The sequence below is a fragment of the Ascaphus truei genome, chromosome 22, assembly GCF_040206685.1.
Source record: "Ascaphus truei isolate aAscTru1 chromosome 22, aAscTru1.hap1, whole genome shotgun sequence".
In the NCBI taxonomy this organism is placed as follows: Eukaryota; Metazoa; Chordata; class Amphibia; order Anura; family Ascaphidae; genus Ascaphus; species Ascaphus truei.
The window spans coordinates 4,039,460-4,062,166 of record NC_134504.1 but is presented as its reverse complement, the minus strand read 5'-3'; the positions used below and the strand labels follow the sequence as shown (position 1 = coordinate 4,062,166).

The window sequence follows — 22,707 nt, the reverse complement described above, 5'->3', positions numbered from 1 at the left end:
TCATAGATCTTCATGGGGTGCCCCCCACCCCCAATGAGTGTCTCCCCATCCACTTTCAAAGGATCCCCCCGCTCTTCAACATCCAGTTTCAGCTAAGACGCCCAAGCTTTTTGGAAGCACATTATTTAGAAGGTGTGCACCATGGTCCCACAAGTGGGTGTGTGACACAGGAGCAGGGCACAAGTGGGTGTGTGACACAGGAGCAGGGCACAACTGTGTGACACAAGGAGGTTGTTATCTGTGTGTCTGGTTTCCATGCAAACAAGAACAGTTATAATAGGGATCCCAAAGTCACATTCCAGGGTGATCTCACAGCATTCAGGCTGAGTAACCCCTCTCCTGACTTCCCTCCCTCATCCCTGACTGCTTCCCGAGGTCTTATTTATAGAAGGTCCCTCTCCCCCTGGCTGGAGGAGACACACACACCCCAGCCCAGCACACGTCATGGGGCGTTGTTCCTGTTAAAAGGGAAAGTTTATAACTTCACACTTCCAGTTGCAGCTAACCTCAAATAACTCAGGCTGGGCACAGAAGGGGCACACTTACATTGGATCTGTATATCATTTGGTTACCTGCTTTGCACCCCAGTCTTTTTTTTTGGGGGGGGGGAGTGGAAATCAACTTGGAACATCAACTTGTGAAGATTACTGAGTGAGTCTCACTAATACATTCTCTAATATTTTGTATATTCCATGCTTCCCCAGCACCCCTATTATTCTGCAAATAGGGGGTTGTCATTTGTGCAGCATTTATACTATATCGATGTTAAATAGGTTTTGTGTTGGGTTTTTGTGCTATTGCTATGGAATATTTTCATTTGCATTTTCAAATAATATTGCAAGCAGAAGCTATTTTTCAGAATGACTGCTATTGATTTAAACAGATTTACATCTTAGCAGCATGCATTGGGATCAGAAGGATAATATGAACCGATTTCACCCTTCCTGTTATTACATGTACAGTAGGTTTATTATAATACAGTAGGTTGCAGTGTACAATATATACAATGTTTCTACTGGAAATGGGAGTGTAGGTAATTAGCCCAGGAAATTAACATGAAAATAACATGTTTTACTAATAGGGATTTATTGAAATCACTGTCATGCTTGTTGAGCTGCATACAAATGTTTATATATGTTGGGTGTGCCTTTGCATGGTGCAGAATTGCAGATAACAGTTTACTGTATCACACTGAAGCCTTGTGATTAAATATTGCCACTTATATTTACCCTCTGCATATAAGGTTGTATGACAAGGAGGATGTGGGGCACAACCCCTTATTATGTGGGTGCAGAATTTTTATCTTCTCATCTGTCCCTTCCCATGGAATTGAGCGCTGTAAATCACCCCTGAATTCTTTGTTGCAATAAATGTTCCATGTATTTGTCATCTTATTGCTGCAGGTTATAATGCTAAGGGTTGGGGACTAGCTAGAAGACAGGCTGTAGATGTGTGTACCAAGGGGGTTTCTAGCTGAGGTGCAGTTTTCATTGACATGTTGGGATACAGAATTAGGGTATAGGCAAAATTAGGCATGTACTCACTTTCCCATTGACTGCATTTGGGATGATGGGGTTTAAGATGGAGAACCCAGTAATATAACTTTATTTAACAGCCCAGAATTCTTGGCTCCTCTGGTTCTGGACCCTACAGCTATTGTGGGAATTAACGAATTTCTTTGGAAATGTTTTAAAAAATACCTAAGTATATTGAGAAGATATTGATTGCAAATGATATGCAAATTAAGTGTATAAAGGGCTTTCATGATAAATATTTTCCATTGAAACATTGTGGCTCTCAGTGTAAACATTGTTGATCTGTAAATGTACAGTATAGCTATTTACTGACTTTTTAGAAAGGTAAATAAACAAATGTTCATACTGGTCTGTAACTGTTATATACGCCTATAATATATATATTATCTTTAACTGTGCATGCAATGTCTTGTATATAATGTATACCCCTTTTCACTTAATGTATGTATCTGTCATCATAACTGTGCCCAGGACATACGTGAAAACGAGACGTAACTCTCAATGTATTACTTCCTGGTAACACACGTTATAAATAAATACTCTAAGTAGAAATATCTGCGTGAATTATAATTATAACGGAGCACTCCATAATCAATAACTAAATCATGAATGGCATTTGCTCTCGAACGATAATAATTATAATAAATACCAACCTGCAAATGATGGTTGAAAAGGAAACAGGACACCCATTTTTTTTCTTCTAGATTTATCAATCTCCTTTTCAACCACTATTTGCAGGAAGATTTTTATCACACGTACACAATCCTTAGCGAGCTCAGCATTGGGGGCTTCTTTTTATGGATTACAAAGGGGCGGAATGGTGCGCTGGGGGAATGCCGTCCTGATGTCCCGAAATCAGCCGTCTCAGCCCCAAACACCATTCACGAAACCCCACGACAAAACACATTTCAGGGCGGAAAGAAAAAAGCAGATGTATTGTATTGTATTGTATGTCTTTATTTATATAGCGCCATTAATGTACATAGCGCTTCACAGTAGTAATATGTGTGAACCGCGGTTGTTTGGCGACAGCGGGAGAAGGGGCTTGGGAATGCCGGGGGGGTCTAACAGCCAGTCACACATGTTCTGCACACCAAAAATGGTGGATGTAGAAATAATCCGAAATGCTGGTCCTCTGGCATTTTCCTATCCCCAAGCCCCCCCTACTGTCCGCTGGATAGTCCAACATCAGAGACACACCCTTGTCAGCATTTACCCCAGCAATGCTCCCAGCCCCGTCTCCATTCACCAGGCGGCTCTTCCAGGGAGCAGAGAGGGGAACGTGGACCTAAACCTCAACTTTTTGTCTCTTTTCTGTAGGAATTCCCAAGACTTGACCGAAAATGCTTCTCTTATTGCTGGGGATCATTATCCTTCACATTGCCGTGCTGGTCCTGCTCTTCGTGGCTACTATCGTTAGTGTAAGTACAACATATAAATATGTATATACGGTATATATAATAATGTACTCTGTGTTCTATCGTCTAGTTCCACGGGGCAGGCCCCCTGGCTGCGAAGCAGTTAATATACATTGTATTGTATGTCTTTATTTATATAACGCCGTAAATGTACATAGCGCTTCACAGTAGTTTTATATATATATAAATATATATATATATATATATATATAATTGCATTTGTATTCATTTTATTTATAACATATTTAGATGTGCTGACTAATCTTATTATTAACTAAGTTAGTGCCAGTGTTTTCTTTGCAGTGTTGATAGCACAGGGTAACAAGTTGTTTTGTTTTGGGGGGAGATTATAGCATTTCTATATGTTCTTATGATTGCAACATGTTCTGCCTTGAAGGTGGACAGCGGTTATCTGCAGCACAAGTAGCATTAATAGATGTCAATTGCGTGTGATTTTTTTTTGTTGGCAAGAGCTAAAGGTCCGAGGATATTAGCGTGAAAAAAAGAAGGTGTTTTATCCAACAGGAGATAAATAATGAGTAATTATGTGTAGCACCAAAGCAAAGAAAATGGGGAATATTTCTCCCAATAAGCACAGTTTGGCGACCTATAAGCAAATGAATAGATGGAAATTTGCATGCACGTTTAATTAAATGTAATAACACGGAGGAAGCATAGCGCGATGTTGCAGAATAGCGTTCAACGTTTTACTTGCAAAAAATGTGTGTTTTCCGCCATCTGTCCAGTTGTTTTGCAACTTTGTGTGTGTCTGTAAATGCATTAACAGGCTCCTCTGTAACATGAAATACAATACTGCGTGTACAGCCTGCAGCTGCTCCCAATACAGTCTGCTCCTGTGTGCTGGGCCCCGCGAAAGGCTTCAATATTATCTGTTGTTGTAGATGAGAGAGCCACCCGAAGCAAAGCCATCTGGGAGATTTGAGGGGCGGGCGAGAGAGGTCTCGGGGTGTCGCTGGCAGAAGGGGGTTCATATCTCACTGACCAGCATTGGGATAGAGAGGCATTGTTATCAGAGAGAAAGTAAAGGCATTGAACTAGTATCAGGGAGTTAGCTTCCCTATATGAACGTGCAGCATATATAAAGCAGTGCTGAGTACCAGGCTGTGGTCCTCTGTGGGAATACGTGGGGGGTTATTTCTGTGGGATACACTGCGGGGAGGGGCTGCTTACCAGAGCAAACCTTGCACACCAAAAAAAACAACAACACCAGATTGATCTAAAAAGGATTGGTCTAAACGCCACTTTATTATGCGAAACGGTGCAGCAGTGAAAGGGTTAAAGGCGCCGCGTGATCGTTCAGTTGGTTGGTGTGGTGGTGGGGTTTCGATGTGCGGGTTGGGCTGAAGAAGCAGCGCAGCGAGTAAAGAAACAGACTTTGTCAGCAACGACTGAGTGTGAAGCAGGGGAACCGGGTTCAATCCCCGGTGTCGGCTCCCTGTGACCTCGGGCAAAGTCCCTTTGCCTCCCTGTGCCTCGGGCACCCTAAAAAATACACTGGATGGGTGACTACAAAAAAACGACACTGTCAGCAGCTGTACAAGAACGATACATTATCTTATTATTGCGTTGTGAGGAGGGATTGCGCTGAACCAGTACACGTATTGTTCTCCTGGCTGTGCGTTTGTCTGTAACGCGCCTCCAGGGCTTTTGTGCCTTGGCTATGCTCCTGCTCCACCCTATAACAGACAGACCACACGTGTCAGCGCGTACAATGCCACGGTGCCACGGGTGCGGACGTGTCAGCCCGGGAAGCAGTCGGAACAAACAGGTGCTATTATTTCATGGTGAAAGAGCGCAAGCGTGGGCATCCTTCTGTTCTAGAGTAGGGATCCCAAACAGAAAAACTCGATGGAATGCTCTTTTGCATGCCGTTACCCAGAACCCCTGGCTGCAGGGGAAGCACTGCATGCTAAGAGATAATGGGGAAGGGCAGGGTTGTGGGCCTGTGTGAGGGTGTCCACACGCGGGATCCTTATTTAACGGCATGCAGAATTAGACACCACTGCAGGTCACGTGGCCGTGCTGGAAATGGGTACAATGACTTACCGGTGAGTGAGACGAGACGGAACTAATACTCCAGACGTGTAATATGTTCATATTAATGCTGCGCATCCCAGCAGGGGATCCGTGAGGCGTCTCCGAGGGGTTCGGCAAAAACATATCTGTACCGGTGGGTCCCGGGCAGTATAGCGGGGCCCTGAGCCCGTGTGGGGTCTGCGCACTTAGTAAGAACCCCAAACTGCACCTTAACATGGGGGGGTATAGCAGGGGCTTCCAAAGTCGCTTCCCACAATGCTTTGCATCCATAGCAGCAAGGCATTGTGGGGCGTGACTTTGGAAGCTCCCGCAGTGAGTGACAGCGATACCCCCCATGCTGCCTGCACACACTGGAGGGGCAGTTTGGGGGGATTATTAAGCGTGTGCTCCCCCCACGAGCTCAGGACACTATACTGCCTGGGATCGGTCACACAGTGTTAGCGATAGGCTGAGGAGTCGGCGGTAAGATTTATTAATTAGGGGGGCGCGGGACAAATATTTCCTAGCAGGGGGAGCGCTGTGTGATAACGCGGGAAGTGCTGTATTAATGCACCACACACAATGATAAAGGATTCACAATGCAGCAATTACTTATTGTTTAGGGGGGGGGGGGGGCTGAGTATGTCTATAGATTCTAGAAAAATCATCAGGGTGACCTTTGCCTGCAGAGGCGTCACCAACTAAGGGGTTAATTCAACGCCCTTACTGATTTATACTTTCACCCCCACACCCAAGCCCTTCCCCCAAATAAAGTTCCTCTGTTGGTGCTGTTAGATAGGAGTGCAGGGCAGGACAGGGGTAGCAGTAGGTCCCACTGCAATTATTTTGCCCACCCCCCAAATACTATACTTTTGTTCTCTATAGACTGCTGAAAGCACACAGTCATACTCAGCGTGGCTTTATACTGCAGCATGAAGGGGTCTCACATTTGCAGTGCTGTATTAACCCTGTGGGCCCTGTGTTTTCTCCACCAGAGCTGGATGGTGGGTAACGGCTTCTCATCGGACCTGTGGCAGAACTGCTCCGGAACAGCGACCAATACCTTGCATTGCGTCACCTCCTCCAACAATGGTAAGCGACTCGCCACTCGGGCGCCAAGGGGAAGCGTACCGGGGAACAGGTATAGCGGTTAGGGGGTTGGTTTGGAATACACAATGTGGAGCGTTGAGTTCCTGCCTGGACCATTGACTCTGTGTGTAATCTCTGAGCCATAACTATCTGCAGCTTCATTAGCATCTGTTAATATATCTTAATCAGTTAATCTAACAGAACGCGAAATCACAGCGCCAGTTCAACCGGGGCAACCCGTGCAGGTCACTTCATCCCCCTGATATATATATATTGTGTATATATAGCAAATAATAGAGTGCAAGCTCTTCAGGGCAGGCACTCTGTGCACACTGTGAGTGCTAAGTAAGAAGATATATCATATATATATATAATGTTGAAAACCTACCCAAGTCTTAAATTGCAGCCAGTACAACCAGCCTCACACTGATGAGACCCAAAAGGTCGAAACAGCCGTCTGTGAGTGGGTGAACTGGCTTGCATATGATCCCAGGCTGTGTTTAAAACAGCGAGCATTTGCTTAAGGGTTCCATGTAAGAATGGACTTAAGGCAAAGGGTGGCACTGTGTGCTCATTTGCATGTCATTTCCCAGAATCCCTTGCCGCAGTGGGAGCACTGTATGCTGGGTGATAATGGTGAAAGGCGGGGTTGCAGACCTGTCTAAGACGTGAAAGAGCTCACAAGTGATATTTTTATTTGCTTTATATAATATATATATATATTTAGTAAAGTATATATGCACAGTAGTTGCATGCTCGTGGGGGCAGAAGGAGGAATATAGCCTTGCAGGGAAGGGTGATAACACTAAGTAGAACGATTGCAAGCTCTTTAGGGCAGGGAGCCATTGGTAGAACTATAGAAAGCTGTTGAGAACCATTGCCCTGTTGGCACTTAAGGGGTTAATTAGCAGCCGCCCTCCGCTCATAACCGTCTTTAACCAACACAGACCGGCCTCCGTGGGTGGGACTCCCGTGGGTGGGACTCCCGTGGGTGGGACTCCCGTGGGTGGGACTCCCGTGGGTGGGACTCCCGTGGGTGGGACTCTCGTGGGTGGGACTCCCGTGGGTGGGACTCTCGTGGGTGGGACTCCCGTGGGTGGGACTCTCGTGGGTGGGACTCTCGTGGGTGGGACTCTCGTGGGTGGGACTCCCGTGGGTGGGACTCCCGTGGGTGGGACTCCCGTGGGTGGGACTCCCGTGGGTGGGACTCTCGAGGGTGGGACTCTCGTGGGTGGGACTCCCGTGGGTGGGACTCCCGTGGGTGGGACTCTCGTGGGTGGGACTCCCGTGGGTGGGACTCCCGTGGGTGGGACTCCGTGCCCTTTTCGGATTTACCATCAGGCCGCTTGTAGCTAGGATAAAAATAGTGGCCAGGTTTCACTTGTCTCTCCCTAACACCAGGTTTCTGCCTGGCCGGAGACCCCCTCCCCCTCCCCTCTAAAACACATCTGTAATGGGTGGGAGTGGGTCGTTTGTACACCATTACGCCAAGGGTCTAGTGACCCCTTGTGGTGGTCTAGGACTCCTGCAGCAGGTCTGCCGAGTTTACGGGTTACAGTGGGTTCGATGCATTAATGCAGGGGGGGCTCAACTCCAGTCCTCGAGACCCCCCCCCCCAAACAGGTCAAGTCTTCAACTGAGCCACTGATTGAGCCACCTGTGCTGAAGCTGGAATATCTTTCAAACTTGACATGTTGGGGGGGGGGGGGGGTGGGAGGGAGGGGGTCTTGCGGGCCGGATTTGAGCCCCCCTGCAGTGATGTTATTGTGCCTTTGTTCACTTGTTGGGGACCCAGATTCACATAAGTGCCTTTACTCCAATGCATATGATTGGGAGCCAAGGCGTGGCTTAGCACTGTTTAGTGAATCTGGCCTTTGTGTCTTCGCACCTGCTGTATATAGGATTATATCACCTCTTTTTCCCAGCGTGTCCCTTTGTAATTTCACTATGATAAAGACTACACTAGTTATTATCTTTCATGTATATGGTGCCAACGTATTACGCAGCGCAGTACAAAGTGGGGGGGGGGGGGGGGGGTAAGGTCTGGTGTGGCTTTGTGGAAGCTTATCTTCTAATCACCAGGCCGGAGTTTCGGGTATTTCCGAAGTCAAAGCAAAGTTTAATACGTTGTCCTTAGTCATCCCATTCTCCAGTAAGGGAGATCAGGGACACAACTGCAAGTTTAACAGCAGTTACGGGATCCCAAGCATGTCCCGGGATACAAGTTAGTTCTTGTAGAGGGGGTCCCAAGCATGTCCCGGGATACAAGTTAGTTCTTGTAGAGGGGGTCCCAAGCATGTCCCGGGATACAAGTTAGTTCTTGTAGTGGGGTCCCATGCATGTCCAGGGATACAAGTTAGTTCTTGTAGAGGGGGTCCCATGCATGTCCCGGGATACAAGTTAGTTCTTGTAGAGGGGGTCCCAAGCATGTCCCGGGATACAAGTTATTTATTGTAGAGGGGGTCCCAAGCATGTCCCGGGATACAAGTTAGTTCTTGTAGAGGGGGTCCCAAGCATGTCCCGGGATACAAGTTAGTTCTTGTAGTGGGGTCCCATGCATGTCCCGGGATACAAGTTAGTTCTTGTAGAGGGGGTCCCATGCATGTCCCGGGATACAAGTTAGTTCTTGTAGAGGGGGTCCCATGCATGTCCCGGGATACAAGTTAGTTCTTGTAGAGGGGGTCCCAAGCATGTCCCGGGATACAAGTTATTTATTGTAGAGGGGGTCCCAAGCATGTCCCGGGATACAAGTTAGTTCTTGTAGAGGGGGTCCCAAGCATGTCCCGGGATACAAGTTAGTTCTTGTAGAGGGGGTCCCATGCATGTCCCGGGATACAAGTTAGTTCTTGTAGAGGGGTCCCATGCATGTCCCGGGATACAAGTTAGTTCTTGTAGAGGGGGTCCCATGCATGTCCCGGGATACAAGTTCGTTCTTGTAGAGGGGGTCCCAAGCATGTCCCGGGATACAAGTTATTTCTTGTAGAGGGGGTCCCATGCATGTCCCGGGATACAAGTAATTTCTTGTAGAGGGGGTCCCAAGCATGTCCTGGGATACAAGTAATTTCTTGTAGAGGGGGTCCCAAGCATGTCCCGGGATACAAGTTAGTTCTTGTAGAGGGGGTCCCAAGCATGTCCCGGGATACAAGTTAGTTCTTGTAGAGGGGGTCCCATTATAGTCTATGAGTACAAATGGTTTCTTGTATAGGGTGGGGACATGCTCTGTGTTGGTCGTTAAGGTTCCCAAATATATATTTGTATAGGGTCTGACTTTCCCATAATCTGTAGATGCAGCCCCTTAGTAAATCTCAGAATCACAAGGACCCGTTTCCGATGCTCAGCCATACTTATTCATACTTGAATATAAACAAAACCATGACATGCAAACCATTGCACTCCCACAGCTAAATGGGTAATAATATAAGTTATATCCTGAAATCCTTCCCGTGCTGTTTCCTATAGATACATAGGTGCCAGGACAATGTTTGCTTTGTTTATTTGTTTCTCCCCGTGTGCCTCAGAGAGCCTCTCTCAAAGACAAAAGCGTTCCACCCTACCCGAAGTATGAAACATGAGCCAATATGGCAGGGAGAAGGGGATGCTTTGGGGCATGTGGTTGCTAAGCTACTTTGTAGCAACTGGAGAAGGAAGACAGACAGGTTATAAAGTAACAGGATTACATTTTTCTGAAGATCATAAGCCTGTCAGGGATCAAAGGTTTAAAGATTGGGATGGACTGTCACCGGAATATTAATGGGTCCAGAAATCCTACAGGGAAATGGTCTCCGTCTTATTTTCCAGAGGGCCAGGTTTGGGAAGCATTAATACAGAGAAGGACCACAAGACTTGTGCAATATCATTTCAAATATCTACAAACAAGGACTTATTGCAGCTCAACAGAATAATAGGCAGGTGACCATCTTAGAATGTTACCATCGTACAAGAATGTATAACGACAGTACCATATACTTAATTACCTTAAGTAAGACACCGTATGTACAGCGGTAGCCAGAATTTCCTCCCCCGGAGCCGCAGAGTAACAAGTAAAACGGCACGGATCGTGGCTCCGGAGAAGGTTGATGAGTGGGGGGTCCATTCCCCGCTATCGGACCCGCTCAGCGGCATGGAAAGTCTCTTGGCTACATCGATCGCTGCTTGAACAACCGCAGTGAAATTAGCCGAAGCAGATGGTCCATGTGACGCTATAGGTGAAACGGTGGATGTTTAAGGGATTCGGCACTCTGTTAATAGAGTGAGGTTGCCTTTCAGTGACAGCGACTCCAAATATTGGTTGTGACGTCTGCTAATGATCCAACATGAGACCCAACGTTGCAGTTTGTACATCACCTGAACTTCACATAGTCCTGAAACACATGGCATTGTCATGTTGCAGTGTGTACATCACCTGAACTTCACATAGCCCTGAAACACCTGGCATTGTCATGTTGCAGTTTGTACATCACCTGAACTTCATATAGTCCTGAAACACATGGCATTGTCATGTTGATGCCTCTAAACACATCATCTTCCAGACTCGGTATCAATCCAATGATAGTGAGGTTTGCCAGTCACATGTTGCCATAAAGCAGAAGTGCTGTGCTGAATCACCTTAGTTCCAAGATGGCAACTCGGAGAAATGTGTGGTGTTTACAACAAGGCTTTGATTACCCCGGTTTATGTTGAATTAAAAACCACAAAATGGTTAAAAGTCAGTTCTAACAATGAGCACTACTCAATAAAGCGCCGGTGTTAACCCCGCGCATCGCGTTAACGCTTCCTCCGTAATTTGCCGTCTCAATAGCATACCACAAATGCTGTAAGTTTGGCCACCAGAGCAAGGAACCTATAACAAAAGTACACAATCATAAAAATGTGATAAAGTATTGTACTAGTCTGGGCAGAAATAGCGATGTGTCGGCCGCAGAGATTGTCACGGCGCTGTGATACAGTGACTTGTTCCTGTGGCCGCAGAGATTGTCACGGCGCTGTGATACAGTGACTTGTTCCTGTGACCGCAGAGATTGTCACGGCGCTGTGATACAGTGACTTGTTCCTGTGACCGCAGAGATTGTCACGGCGCTGTGATACAGTGACTTGTTCCTGTGAGCGCAGAGATTGTCACGGCGCTGTGATACAGTGACTTGTTCCTGTGACCGCAGAGATTGTCACGGCGCTGTGATACAGTGACTTGTTCCTGTGACCGCAGAGATTGTCACGGCGCTGTGATACAGTGACTTGTTCCTGTGACCGCAGAGATTGTCACGGCGCTGTGACACAGTGACTTGTTCCTGTGACCGCAGAGATTGTCACGGCGCTGTGATACAGTGACTTGTTCCTGTGACCGCAGAGATTGTCACGGCGCTGTGATACAGTGACTTGTTCCTGTGACCGCAGAGATTGTCACGGCGCTGTGATAGTGAATTGTTTCTGTGACCGCAGAGATTGTCACGGCGCTGTGATACAGTGACTTATTCCTGTGACCGCAGAGATTGTCACGGCGCTGTTATAGTGAATTGTTTCTGTGACCGCAGAGATTGTCACAGCGCTGTGATACAGTGACTTGTTCCCGTGACCGCAGAGATTGTCACGGCGCTGTGATACAGTGACTTGTTCCTGTGACCGCAGAGATTGTCACGGCGCTGTGATACAGTGACTTGTTTCCTGTGACCGCAGAGATTGTCACGGCGCTGTGATACAGTGACTTGTTCCTGTGACCGCAGAGATTGTCACGGCGCTGTGATACAGTGACTTGTTCCTGTGACCGCAGAGATTGTCACGGCGCTGTGATACAGTGACTTGTTCCTGTGGCCGCAGAGATTGTCACGGCGCTGTGATACAGTGACTTGTTCCTGTGACCGCAGAGATTGTCACGGCGCTGTGATACAGTGACTTGTTCCTGTGACCGCAGAGATTGTCATGGTGCTGTGACACAGTGACTTGTTCCTGTGAGCGCAGAGATTGTCACGGCGCTGTGATACAGTGACTTGTTCCTGTGACCGCAGAGATTGTCACGGCGCTGTGATACAGTGACTTGTTCCTGTGACCGCAGAGATTGTCCCTGCGCTGTGATACAGTGACTTGTTCCTGTGACCGCAGAGATTGTCACAGCGCTGTGATACAGTGACTTGTTCCTGTGACCGCAGAGATTGTCACGGCGCTGTGATACAGTGACTTGTTCCTGTGACTGCAGAGATTGTCACGGCGCTGTGATACAGTGACTTGTTCCCGTGACCGCAGAGATTGTCACGGCGCTGTGATACAGTGACTTGTTCCTGTGACCGCAGAGATTGTCACGGCGCTGTGATACAGTGACTTGTTCCTGTGACCGCAGAGATTGTCACAGCGCTGTGATACAGTGACTTGTTCCTGTGACCGCAGAGATTGTCACGGCGCTGTGATACAGTGACTTGTTCCTGTGACCGCAGAGATTGTCACGGCGCTGTGATACAGTGACTTGTTCCCGTGACCGCAGAGATTGTCACGGCGCTGTGATACAGTGACTTGTTCCTGTGACCGCAGAGATTGTCACGGCGCTGTGACACAGTGACTTGTTCCTGTGACCGCAGAGATTGTCACAGCGCTGTGATACAGTGACTTGTTCCTGTGACTGCAGAGATTGTCACGGCGCTGTGATACAGTGACTTGTTCCCGTGACCGCAGAGATTGTCACGGCGCTGTGATACAGTGACTTGTTCCTGTGACCGCAGAGATTGTCACAGCGCTGTGATACAGTGACTTGTTCCTGTGACCGCAGAGATTGTCACAGCGCTGTGATACAGTGACTTGTTCCTGTGACCGCAGAGATTGTCACGGCGCTGTGATACAGTGACTTGTTCCTGTGACCGCAGAGATTGTCACGGCGCTGTGATACAGTGACTTGTTCCCGTGACCGCAGAGATTGTCACGGCGCTGTGATACAGTGACTTGTTCCTGTGACCGCAGAGATTGTCACGGCGCTGTGACACAGTGACTTGTTCCTGTGACCGCAGAGATTGTCACAGCGCTGTGATACAGTGACTTGTTCCTGTGACCGCAGAGATTGTCACGGCGCTGTGATACAGTGACTTGTTCCTGTGACCGCAGAGATTGTCACGGCGCTGTGACACAGTGACTTGTTCCTGTGACCGCAGAGATTGTCACGGCGCTGTGATACAGTGACTTGTTCCTGTGACCGCAGAGATTGTCACAGCGCTGTGATACAGTGACTTGTTCCTGTGACCGCAGAGATTGTCACGGCGCTGTGATACAGTGACTTGTTCCCGTGACCGCAGAGATTGTCACGGCGCTGTGATACAGTGACTTGTTCCTGTGACCGGAGAGATTGTCACAGCGCTGTGATACAGTGACTTGTTCCTGTGACTGCAGAGATTGTCACGGCGCTGTGATACAGTGACTTGTTCCTGTGACCGCAGAGATTGTCACGGCGCTGTGATACAGTGACTTGTTCCTGTGACCGCAGAGATTGTCACGGCGCTGTGATACAGTGACTTGTTCCTGTGACCGCAGAGATTGTCACGGCGCTGTGATACAGTGACTTGTTCCTGTGAGCGCAGAGATTGTCACGGCGCTGTGATACAGTGACTTGTTCCTGTGACCGCAGAGATTGTCACGGCGCTGTGATAGTGAATTGTTTCTGTGACTGCAGAGATTGTCACGGCGCTGTGATACAGTGACTTGTTCCTGTGACCGCAGAGATTGTCCCTGCGCTGTGATACAGTGACTTGTTCCTGTGACCGCAGAGATTGTCACGGCGCTGTGATACAGTGACTTGTTCCTGTGACCGCAGAGATTGTCACGGCGCTGTGATACAGTGACTTGTTCCTGTGACCGCAGAGATTGTCACGGCGCTGTGATACAGTGACTTGTTCCTGTGACCGCAGAGATTGTCCCGGCGCTGTGATACAGTGACTTGTTCCTGTGACCGCAGAGATTGTCACGGCGCTGTGATACAGTGACTTGTTCCTGTGACTGGAGAGAAATCTATTCTTCCCATTGGCCGTTCTCCTGGTGCCAACATCATTGTAAAACTGTGAGCTGTTCCAGTAATTATCCTCGTAGCGAGATGGTTATTCACTAAATAATTCAAGAGCGGGGGTTTCTTTTTAATCTATCCAGCTCATGCGCACTTTTTCCCATTAAAGTCTTGTCGTTTCTTTAATGCAGCTTAAGGGAACTTTGTTTCTATTTAATAGCAGTTTTGTGGTTTTAATGCAGCAGAACATCCTAGGATAAGCAGAATAGTGATAATGGGTTAAATGTAGACGAGGTGAGTTAATATTCTAAGATTTGCAGGAGTTATTTGATGCTAAGAAGGAGGAGGGAAGATGGTACCCATTATAATATGTGTTTTGCTTAAACTGTTCTCTATAAGGCCTTCTACTGATAAGGCACAAACTACAAAAGAGGTGAAATATAGTTACACGGATGCTCAGGGACACGAGATAAAAATATACACCTTTCAGCATCAGTACACTAAGGGAAGTGTTCGCTGTGATATTGGTAACACACGGAGAGTGGCAACTCCCATCCTGTGAGCGGGAATTAATGCTCAGCTATGGCAAACTTTTTCCAATGACCTAACACAGGGGGGTGGGGGTGGGGGGGGGAGGCTCGACTCCAGTACTCAAGCCCCCACCCAACAGGTTGTCAAGATATCCCAGCTTCAGCACAGGTGGCTCAGCCAGTCCCTGCTTCTGTCTTCGACTGAGCCACCTGTGCTGAAGCAGGGATATCCTGGATACCTGACCAGTTTGGGGTTGGAGTTGAGCCCCCCTGACCATTACTTCTATTAAACCGCGGTGACCGCGGCATTTACATGAATTGGGTCGTAAGGCGCTCTATGGTTTAGGCAATATGGGTCACGGGCGGGGGGGGGGGGAGGAGGGGGCTAATTCTATATCTGCCAAAATGTCCACTTTGGCCAAAACAATGTCCTAAACGCCAGCAGATCTACAATACTGGCCCAGCGTGTTTTGCTGCTTGATAGCACTTTTGAGGTTGGGTGTCCCTGAGTTAGTGTGTTGTTGCCCGTACTGCATGACATGATGTAACGCTGGTACCACCCCGTGAGTTAAAGTCGTTGGCAAAGTGCTTTCCGTTAATGGGTGTTATAAATAAGTCATGGTGTCTTCTCCCCGTGCTTCTCTTCAGAGTGGCTCCAGTCCGTGCAAGCCATGATGATCCTGTCCATTATCTTCAGCGTCCTCTCCCTGTTCCTGTTCTTCTGCCAGCTTTTCACGCTCACCAAGGGCGGACGATTCTACCTTACCGGAATCTTCCAGGTCCTTGCTGGTAAGTGTCGTCAATTCGCCTCGTCAACCTGAACCCATTGCGGGGGGGGGGGGGGGGGATCCCCGGACGTGGCTACCACGTGATGTGGGGGGGGGGGGGGGGGGGTCTGGCAGCCCAGGGAGCCCAATAACGTAGTAGCTACTGTCATAGGCTACTTGCTCGTAGGGAGATCGCGTTCTGCGACAGCGTCAGAGAAGCGGTCACGTGATCGTGAGTGTTAGAGGTGTTCTCTGGCACTCAAAGGGTTAAAAAGGGTTTTTTTTTTTAAGCCCCCATTTTTGAACTAGCGGTCCCCCTAAAAAAAATCTCTCTCCTCTCCCCCCGCCTCCCCCCCCCCCCCACCTCCCACCTGGTTTCCGAGATACTTGGCTGGTTAAAGTTTGAAGTTACCAGGTTTAAATCTCCCTCAGGGGAAAGAAAATGGCTGACACCTATCGGGGCCATTAGGAAGCTGCCACCTCATCGATATTTAAAGCCCCTTTAAAAACCACTCCTGTAAGAAACACACACAACAGATTAGATGGAGGGATTGCTCAGTGTCCCAATCGGGAGTCTGTGATATTTAGCTAAAAAAAGGGTACAGTGTTTCCACTTTCTCCCTTACAAACGTTCCCACAACCCACCCCTTCGCTTTTAAAGGGGGCCTGCATTCTGGCAGCCGAGGGGTTAAGTAAAGGACCAGCAGTTGGCATAAGCTCCGCTTTCCGGCTGCCTCTACCAACCACACATGCAATGAGGCACTTTGCAGGAGTTACCTTCAAACCATCATCCTATCAGGGGGGCAAAAGGCCAGCGTTCCCAGTTATCTCAGGGCAGGGAATTAACATCCATTCATCGCCTTTTCGGACGAGCGGGCGGCTTGATCTGGGGATTAGCCGTTTGCCCTGCGGTTACATCGCCCACCGCTGACTCATGCGGGGCTTTAAATCCCATTCATGTTTGTGCACATGGCGTGAGTCGCGCTGGGGTACAGTCTGTGCCGGCGGTTATACAGGAGAAGCCACGGAGGCAGCTCTCTGGTCATCCCTGTAACTTTCAAAAACTTGTGTCCTTGAAGTGACCCCCCCCCCCCCCCACTAATGCTGGTTACAGCACAGGGGGACATTGGCAATGTCTGACTTCCCATTGGGTCAGGGGTGGCCAGGTCCAGTCCTCGAAGGCCCCCAACTGTCCAGGTTCTAGGGATATCCCTGCGTCAGCACAGGTGGCTCAATCATTGACTGAGCTACTTGTGCTGAAGCAGGGCTATGCTGAACCTGACCTGTAGGAGGTCCTAGAGGTCTGGAGTTGGCCACCTCATTAGCAGACCAGCTACTAGCTTCTCCTTTAGTGAATATATGGAGTCCGCTACTAACTTATTATGCGAATAGTGTTAATTAGCCATTAAAATCACCGATGTCTCGTTAGAATAAGGGATGGCATTAATTGCTTACCCTACGGTCTTCTCATCATGAGAATATATTGGGGCTTATTCTGTAAGGTGTGATAGCGCGCTATCGCCTAAAAAAAGTCCCGTTTACGTTAATGGCGCACCTTACCGAATAAGAGCCATTGTGCAAGTTGGTTAAACTACTCACTTTATATTAAAAAAAAAACACTTTATTCATTTCGTGTCAAAAGGAATGTGAGTTGTTTGCTGCTGGGACGGTAGAAGTTTTCAGTGACTTGGTGTTCTCCTTGTTGGCTGGATTCACTCCTCTCTGCCAGGGAATACATGGGAGCTATCAAACACCCACAGTAGGAGTCCCTTCTCAGTCCCGGAGATCTGTAGGTTCCGTTGGCACGGGATCGCAGGTCTTGTTTTGTCTTCCTTCGTGTGCCTTTGACAGTCTTCCAGTGTTTTGGATGTCGATGCTATGCAAGTAGGAGGTTCGGGGCGATGCAGCAGAATGACATGCTCTGTAAATTGCCCACTCGTGCACTTTCTGGGAACAAAGCACATACAGTGCCCGAGTTCTCAAAGCCAGGAAATGTAGGTGTCCCACGGACTGCTTAGAACAGAGTTAGAAAGGACTTGCAGAAGCTTCGGAGCCATTGGCCGAACAATGCTGCCTTTGTGACATAAATACTTGGGCTGATAAGAAAGGCTTAACCCCAGCTCTGCCACAGGGGTCTGCCGTGTGTTTAAAATGCGGTCCTTCTGTATCTTTAATGGGAAATAAATAAGTTAATAGCATACCTGTGTTCTGTAGGTTCATAGGGTTGAGGAACCTAGAACTTATCCAGTAGAGGGTGTCTCTAGCATTGGTTTCCTAGACCATTTGCTGCCAGGCAGGTTGGGCTTAGGTTTGTCCCGCTGGCAATTGAAGGGCTTAAGTCTGAAGGTCAAAGTAAACGTGCACATAGGAGATGGGTTCTGTTTTTATTTCTAATTGGTTCCTCTAACCCTCTTTGCTTCTTTGCAATCCGTCTAAAATGTTACAAATGTCATAGGAATTTTGACATGTTCATGTAAATTGAACTCCACCCGCCAACTGTGGATGAATGGAACATTCCGAGTGGCTTTGACAGATGAGTGAGGAGACAGGTTCGTGGCATCCATGGCAACAGCCTTAGCCAATCAGAGTGTCCCCATGTCTGAAAGTTCCATGCATGGAACTCCTCTAGGGGCCCTTCTGTAGAGATGCTTGAAAGGAGTATTCTGATTGTTTCATGTCACCCAGCTAACACACATCCGTCTCCTCCCCAGGGCTGTGCGTGATGGCCGCTGCGTCCATCTACACGGTGCGGCACACGGAGTGGCAGATGCAAGTCATGTCTAGCTACGGTTTTGCCTACATCCTGGCGTGGGTGGCCTTCCCCCTTGCCGCCATCAGTGGCATCATCTACATCATCCTGAGGAAGCGCGAGTAAGCGCCGAAGCTTGCCGCAGACCGGAAGCGAGGGGAACCCAGAGAATCGAAAAGTCCAAGGGGAACCTAGAGATTTGAAACCAAACATTACAACAACCTCCCCCCACCAAAGAGAGAGAGTGGTGGGGGCAGGTTACTGTGTTATTGAAGATGTAAATAGTATCTATGGTTTAAAAACCTATTTATAACACTTTTTACATATATGTACATAGTATTGTTTGCTTATTTTGACTTTCTGTAAGCTAAAAAAACAAAAATACTTATGTCTGCGCCAAAATATCATTTTTTTTGGTGTGGACACAGCCATTCTAAAACATGTTGTGTGCCTTACGAAGATGCCCACAGTCTTAATCTGTCCGATTCCAAGCGGTAGCTTCCTTTTCAAAAGCAAAATGGCCGCCGCTAGGGCGAGAGAGGCGCGTTACAGCGCAGCGGCTGTTTTGACGCGAGGAGGAGTGCCCCTTTTAATCTTTTGACACCAAGGAGCTTTCCTGGTCCGTACACAGAGAGGCTCGGGCCTCGTTGGCTCCTTCCAAGGGTTTGTATCCGGAAACTGAGTCATGGCGCAGTCTGATTGGTCAAACGGCACAGTGCCGTATGATGCAACAGCCAATGGAGAGGGGGCTTTTTCAAAACGCCTGATGCCTTTTGCACTGACTAACTGCATCAAAGTACTGTTGAACAAATACACATAAAGTTTGGGGAATATTACAATTAAACCGCGGTAACGCGCTATGACACCTCTTACCATCGGAACACCCCCGCCCCCCCCCCCCCCAAAAAAACCTCACTGAAATATAAAACCTGTTAAAAAAAATTAAAAACAGTATATGTATATTTTTTATTTTTATTTTAACCAAAGCGCATGTATTATAGGTATATAAATATATATTAAAAAAAAAAAAATACAGTAGACAAAGTTGTTTACCAAATGTGTCACTTGTGGAGGAAAAAAATAAATAAAAATGAAATAATCAACTTTGTTTAATGGAACCAAAAACCCCCAAAACAATACAAAATATAGATGAGTTTGAAGCAGTTCCTCGATATATATGTAACTAAAACAGAAACAAAATGGTGCTATTATTAATTTTGGACCATTCCTCATTGTTTAATCTCTGTGTAACCCCAATAACACCTTTTGTTTTGAGAGAAAAAACGTGAAAATTCAGCATCGTTGGCTAAAATGGAGGTATACATATTTAACACGGGCCTGCTTATAATGTTACTGTCGTTGCCGATACTGTAAACGCAGTGGGCGTGGCTACATTGTGGTTGGCCGCTTTTGGGGTCACGTGACGCCAGCCCGCTTGACGCTGCCTGGGCATATCTCCATAGCAACCTAGTTGCATGGGAATCGGGATACGGGGGAGGATATTAATGGGGGGGAAATGGCATTGTTGGGTTAATTTTTGGTGCGTCCATCTATTCCTTCCCCCCCACCCCCCTCCCCAAATTGGAGGGCATTACGTGATGCAAGGGCTTGGCTAACGGGCATATGTAGTCGGGCAGGGTTATCCACAAGCCTTGTGGGTGTTTAATATGGTCGCTGTGTAGGGGTTAAGGGGGCAGGTTTCTGGAAGTGCTGTCTTCTACCTATCTACTGTATAAAACACACAGGTGAAGCATTAACTCCTCGAGTGCTGGGGTACGCAGAGAGACGTACCTGGATTTGCAAGCAAGGTCTACAGACGTGTATATATACACTATAAAGGCTATTTCTAAGGGATTCCCCTATAATCTTTATGGACAAGGAGCCCCCCCCCCCCATTGCATTGGCTCTGCATGCCCCCCCTGCAGTGGAGGGGTTAGGGAGCGAAGAGATGAGCTGGTAGGAGCTCTGAGCGACAGGAAAGATACAGAACTAAGGTCCAGTAAATTAGGGGTTCTCAACACCCTCCCCCCAACAGGTCAGGTTTCCAGGATATCCCTGCTTCAGCACAGGTGGCTCAATCAGTGGCTCAGTCAAAGACTGAGCCACTGATTGAGCCACCTGTGCTGAAGCAGGGATATCCTGAAAACCTGACCTGTTGGTGGGGGGGGGTCTTGAGGACTGGAGTTGCTGTAGGGGAACATGGTTATAACCCTGCAGACTGTTTTATTATAAGGCTTAGCTGCTTAATTATAGGGATCAAAGGGGATCTATGATACTCCGTCAGAAAGCAGGTAATTACATGTTGCCGCGAGTGCCTGCGCCCACTGTAACTCCCGGGGTGCCTCCTGAGAATCCAGGTCTCAGTCGGCGTTAGATCAAAGTGTTCTCCGGTCGTTTTAACCTGTTGTCGGCTGGGACCTTCTTTCTTTTTTTTTGGCGTCGGCAAATGGATAAACGTAACCCTCGACCTTACGCTGCCGGAGTTCGTGGTATCCCACTGTGTCCACAAAGGCGTTACCCCGGTGTCTGAAGGGTTTGGACTTAGAGCCTAAGACGTCTGCTCTCACCCGCCCCCCAATATTCGTAAAGCCCCTTCTCAGCGTATCTACCTGCCGGGCCTGGCGATTAAATGTATGGGCCCCTGACCCCTTCCCCCCGATTTACCAAGTGCCTCTCCGATGCTAAGCCCCGGTCCCTTTACCCCTTTCCTCTGTTTTGTACCAAATATGTGTGTGCTAAGCAAAAAAAAAATAAAACTCAAGAGTAACTCAACGGCCTCTCTGTGTCTTCCTGACTGCGGCGCAGCTCGCAGAAATGGGACGCGCGTTTCCAACGATGGGTTTGGGAACCGTTATTTGAAGCCCCGACTGCCTGCGAGCAGCAGACCGGCGCTCCTCTGAAGGGGTTAGCGGGGTCGTTATAGGTCTAATGAACCTTTTCGCGGCCTGAAGGGGGCCTGCCACTCACGGGGTTAAAATGCAAGGGTGGCAGCACTGTGAAAATCTTACCCTACATGCCATGGAAGTCTGCCCTCTGCTGGAGAATGACGGGACGATAGCTAGCATTGATGGACGCGAGATGAATGATACCAAGGTGTACAGAGCAGAGATGCAGGGAGGGCCCCTTTATTCAATGGGTGCCCACCCAGAACTGCCGGGGGGCAAGGGAGGGAACAGCTAGGACTGCTGTCCCAGGCCCAGTGATTCAAGGGGACCCTGCCATTGACCCTAACATGTGAACCTGCTACTTAAAAAGTGGGGTGGGGTGAGTTTAAACCCTGGGAGGGGCGGGGGGGCAGCAACCTCCAAACAACTGATATCTGTTGAAAATTTTAATTGATGAACACACAATCCCAGCAATCTCTAACCCCAGAACCCACCACATCATATATATATTTGTGTCAAAAGGAGTGCTGCTGAGCGTGGCCAAATGTATACAACAAAAGGCAAAAATACTCAATGCTACATCCAAAGTGACAAAGAACATAGTTAAATACTTCAAAAATTAGAATTTTCACAGGTAGTGTTAGGACCTGCACACTCGTCGTGCCGTGACGTGGCTGCATACTGGTCATGCCGTGACGTGGCTGCATACTGGTCATGCCGTGACGTGGCTGCATACTGGTAATGCCGTGACGTGGCTGCATACTGGTCATGCCGTGACGTGGCTGCATACTGGTCATGCCGTGACGTGGCTGCATACTGGTCATGCCGTGACGTGGCTGCATACTGGTCATGCCGTGACGTGGCTGCATACTGGTCATGCCGTGACGTGGCTGCATACTGGTAATGCCGTGACGTGGCTGCATACTGGTAATGCCGTGACGTGGCTGCATACTGGTCATGCCGGGACGTGGCTGCTTACTGGTAATGCCGTGACGTGGCTGCATACTGGTCATACCGTGACGTGGCTGCATACTGGTCATGCCGTGACGTGGCTGCATACTGGTCATACCGTGACGTGGCTGCATACTGGTCATGCCGTGACGTGGCTGCATACTGGTAATGCCGTGACGTGGCTGCATACTGGTCATGCCGGGACGTGGCTGCTTACTGGTAATGCCGTGACGTGGCTGCATACTGGTCGTGCCGTGACGTGGCTGCATACTGGTCATGCCGTGACGTGGCTGCATACTGGTCATGCCGTGACGTGGCTGCATACTGGTCATGCCGTGACGTGGCTGCATACTGGTCATGCCGTGACGTGGCTGCATACTGGTCATGCCGTGACGTGGCTGCATACTGGTCATGCCGTGACGTGGCTGCATACTGGTCATGCCGTGACGTGGCTGCATACTGGTCATGCCGTGACGTGGCTGCATACTGGTAATGCCGTGACGTGGCTGCATACTGGTCATGCCGTGACGTGGCTGCATACTGGTAATGCCGTGACGTGGCTGCATACTGGTCATGCCGTGACGTGGCTGCATACTGGTCATGCCGTGACGTGGCTGCACACTGGTCATGCCGTGACGTGGCTGCATACGGGTCATGCCGTGATGTGGCTGCATACTGGTCATGCCGTGACGTGGCTGCATACTGGTCATGCCGTGACGTGGCTGCACACTGGTCATGCCGTGACGTGGCTGCACACTGGTCATGCCGTGACGTGGC

General features: G+C 48.6%; 1 protein-coding gene across 1 annotated transcript; it reads left to right on the top strand.

Annotated features, from left to right (window-relative positions):
* The first annotated feature begins 443 nt into the window (after positions 1-443).
* On the top strand, positions 444-20,866 carry PMP22 (peripheral myelin protein 22). Its single transcript, XM_075579683.1, has 5 exons — positions 444-651; positions 2,856-2,956; positions 5,986-6,082; positions 15,227-15,367; positions 18,057-20,866. Exons 2-5 carry the CDS (start codon positions 2,879-2,881, stop codon positions 18,218-18,220), a joined length of 480 nt encoding a protein of 159 aa, XP_075435798.1. The 5' UTR covers positions 444-651; positions 2,856-2,878; the 3' UTR covers positions 18,221-20,866.
* Positions 20,867-22,707: the final 1,841 nt, after the last annotated feature.

Excerpts from the sequence above, each read along its gene's own strand:
- PMP22 (XM_075579683.1), top strand. The coding sequence starts at position 2,879 with ATGCTTCTCTTATTGCTGGGGATCATTATCCTTCACATTGCCGTGCTG. Across the intron at positions 2,957-5,985 it reads TCGTGGCTACTATCGTTAGT|AGCTGGATGGTGGGTAACGG; the intron begins GTAAGTACAACA and ends TTTCTCCACCAG. Across the intron at positions 15,368-18,056 it reads AATCTTCCAGGTCCTTGCTG|GGCTGTGCGTGATGGCCGCT; the intron begins GTAAGTGTCGTC and ends TCTCCTCCCCAG.